The 3,743-nt window shown below is 31.7% G+C and overlaps 1 protein-coding gene across 1 annotated transcript in view; it reads left to right on the forward strand.

The window, feature by feature from the left end:
• The window catches only part of LOC144231178 (cysteine-rich hydrophobic domain-containing protein 1-like), a gene marked incomplete at its 3' end in the record, with an annotated part of 17,451 nt that extends 17,225 nt beyond the window's left edge, over window positions 1-226 (forward strand). The window contains exon 2 of the mRNA XM_077763568.1: window positions 172-226. Within this exon, the coding sequence (XP_077619694.1) occupies window positions 172-226 (55 nt within the window). The remainder of the gene's footprint in view (window positions 1-171) is intronic.
• Between the last annotated feature and the right edge of the window lie 3,517 nt (window positions 227-3,743).

A 3,743-nucleotide genomic window follows, 5' to 3' on the forward strand; every position in this document is an offset into this window, starting at 1 on the left:
TAATTCAGATTAATAAAGATTTATATTCTATAAATATTGTAAAGTTATTTTTAAGACATATTTTTAAATCACAGCATCAAAACAGAAGTGCATGGCTTTGTAACAGGAAAAGGGAGGGGGTAAAGAGTTAAATATGCTGAGTAGAATATATATTTTTTCTTTGTTTTTAAGGTTTGGCTTGAGCAACAAGTTTGATACTGAATTTCCCTCCATTCTAACAGGGAAGGTAAGTGAGAATTTGTTTTATAGCTGATTTAGTGTTATGACAAATGCTTTGACTCACTCGTAATGAAATCTAATAATGAGACCAGAGTTCCTGGAGGCTGTGTCATTAGTGACTGAAAGCTGTCACCATGACTCCTAGCCTATGACCATTTATCTTGTTCATTGTCCATTAATGCTGGCCATTAATTACTTAATTGTTCAGTTTTCTCAGTTTTGTCTTTAGTCTCAGCATTAGTAGCTATAATATTTTTCATTTATATCAATAATTCCAATGTTTTTATAGTTAACAAAGTTATCATTGTTTATCTTTTTATCACTCTATTTTTAAAGTGTCCTGCAGTATGATTTGTTATACATCAAAAGAATCAGATGTTTGGTTAGACATTTTTATGCCTTTTTAGATAGTTTGAGTTTCTAAAATTGGATTCACTGCAATAAATTATTACCTTTCTGTTCCCTGGCTTTTCTATATTCAGTAGTATGTTCAGCATGAGGCTCAGTATTCAAAGATTTTCTAGGATTTAAAACTATGTTTGGAAAGTCCTCTTACAACAGTAATGCTAACTTGTAGGTCCAAAGGAAAAGGCTCTAAGGCAAAAAGTTATTTTCACATTTGTAACTGGAGGAAATGTAGATGAAAGAGAAAGGCTATTATATTACAAAATACTTAATAATTTCCAAATGGTTAATAGCTGAATGCTTTTTGTATTTTGAAGCCTGGGATTTAATACTGTTCTGTTCAGTTTTAGTACTAGAACAATGCTATTTGTCAGTGTCAATTTGGGTCAGATTTTAAAATAATTCAATTCCCTAAAGGGCTTTTATGCTATTTTATTGTTAATTTTTCTCATATTGTTAGTGAGAAGAGCAAGGTGCAAATCGTATCTACAGTATGTGTAATAAAGGAGAGAAATAAGCACATTAATAATTGTATAAAGAAATTCTAGAAGGGTACACAAAGAACTAAATAAAAGTGTCTAACCTTGATGGGAGAAAGGGAATGAGATGGATGGAGGCAAAGGTAAGGATCAGACCATTTTTCGAGTATATTTTAGTGTTGTTTTGATTTTTGAACTATGTTACTATATTACGTATTCAAACCTAAGTTTAATTTGTCCTCTCATTCTAAACTCTGAGAATGAGGTAAAATACATCTAATATTGGCTGTTTTTCTTCATGATACATTTTCCAGCTGCTTAATTTTCACTTTTGGCCAAATCCCACTCTTCTGCCCAGCTTTATTAGAAGATGGTCGGGAAGAGAAAAACAGCAGACCTATTTCTTTTTTCAAGGGTTATCACTAAAATTATAAGAAATTCTATTTAGTTAACCCTGAGAGGTACTTTATACTTTATTTTGTTCCTTTACCCCCTGAAAAATGGGACCTAGCTAGAAATGGTATAGAGTGGTTAAACTTTGACATCAGTTCTGGGTTTTAATACAAGGTCTGTCACTTACTGGCTTTGTGGCCTTGGGCAAGCCACTTCTCTGAGCCTTAGTTCTTAATGTGAAAAATAGAGATGATGATGATAATAGTAACTCAGTTCTTGTCATAAGGATTAATTGAAAGAGCATATATAAAACTTCTGGTATATTGTCAGGTACTTATTAGTTTCCCAGTATAAGCTTTTGGTTGTTTTTGACCAGTTTTCATCAGTGTATCCCNTTACTGTTCCCACTAATAATCTGCCCTTTTAACTATTGATTTTTCTATCTCTCCTGAGGTATAATGTCAAATCAGTTAATAAAATTAAGCAGCTGGAAATAGTCCCTAGCTAAGTTAACAGAAAATATGTGTCCTTTTACCTTTTTAGGATAAAGGAGCCCTTTGGTTTGAGGTTTTGGCCTCACTCTCTAGAATGTTCTACCTTCCTATCCTGATCATTTAGAATAATTTGCCAATTGAAGCAGCAGTTAAAACTTACAATTGTTTTATATGAATTAATTATAAATCTGTTTTCTAAAAGAAAAATAGCTGCNGCAATCTTCTAAATATTTCTTCACACTTCTTCATTTCTTTCTAGGCCTTCTAAAATTAAAAACTCCACCATCGCAAAAGATAGTATTGTTTTTTTTTTGTTTTTTTTTTTTTAACTAGAGTAAGAATGTTAAGCTGCTTTTAGTATTCATTTACAAACCCTAAATGATCTGGACATGAGCTGTTCTTAAAGATATCCTTTCTTTTCAGGTGACTTTTTATAGCACATATCAATGATTGGATATTTATTCTAGTGTGCATTATTTAAAACATACAAGATTTCTCATATGTTAGATGAGCTATAAGTGATACTGTGATTTTTTTTCCCTTAGGTTAGTTTTTGGTGATGAAAATAACAGCAAAAGAAATTCTGAAAGTCTGATTTTTAAAAGTCACATGGTGATACCATTAGCTTTATTCATTTTCTCTTTACTGAGACAATTTTTGTCTAGTAGGCACTGTTGTATTTGTATAGGCTATTATGAACTATCAAAATGCTTCTCTGATAACTGGGGGAAGAGGTAAATAGAATTATATGAACCAGAAAAAAAACCCTAAAAGGAAGGTCTGATTTTGAAACTTAGTAGTCTTTGTGTAAAATATTTAAAAATGAATAAATTCCATTATCTTAAATAGAAAAATAAATCTACCTGTTACATAATCAGTCTTTTGGCATGAATGGGATTCTAAATAGCTTTAATGCCTAAACTAAGCAAAATTGCACTTAATCCTGAAAACCTAAAGAGTCATTTTGACAAGCATTGTGGCTCAGTAATTAATTTTGTGCTTCTTATATGTTAATGCTTCTAGTACAAATAAGAAGGTAACCTTTTATTTTAAGTTCAGAAAAGATTGTCTCCTGTTTCATTAAAGATAGTCTTCCTGTCATGATAGGACATACCAAACAGGTGCAGACATACAGATCCTGGTGACCAGAAAATGAAAGAACCATAGAATTTTAGAAAAGAAATAAAAGCGTCAAGCCATCAGCTTGAAACAATTAAATGGTATTATGGGGAGATTCATGTGCAGTGTTGGGGGGAAACCTAAGCCATAAAATTGACCATTATCATTGTGATCCAATATGACAAGTGATTGATAGGGTTGTGTTCCCCGTAATTGGAGGAACCAAAACAGTCTTGCTGGGTTTTGCTTATATTTTCTTCTGTTTGCAGAGTCTCTTGCATCCTGTTATAACATATTATGACCCTTTCCTCCACCTTTATGATGTGGTTTTCTTTTTTTCTTTCCAAGAAAGTGAAAAAGAATTAAATGTTTCTTTACAACCTACTGTTTAACAACAAAGTAAAGGGCTCCCCCATCTAACCTTCATTACTAAAGATTCTCAATTATGTGGAAGTAAATGAGTAAAACTCTGATTCCACACAGTTAACTAATAAACCTTTTTTTCACAATGTGTAAAGTTAAGTTAACCAATTCTCATTTCCGATGCCTTTATCATTTGTTTTGACTTTTAAAGTTATTAAAATACAGATTATTTTTTAAAGACAATCCTGGCTTTCTATTAAAGTCAAAATGC

The sequence above is a fragment of the Crocuta crocuta genome, unplaced genomic scaffold, assembly GCF_008692635.1.
Source record: "Crocuta crocuta isolate KB4526 unplaced genomic scaffold, BGI_CrCroc_1.0 scaffold1405, whole genome shotgun sequence".
In the NCBI taxonomy this organism is placed as follows: domain Eukaryota; kingdom Metazoa; phylum Chordata; class Mammalia; order Carnivora; family Hyaenidae; genus Crocuta; species Crocuta crocuta.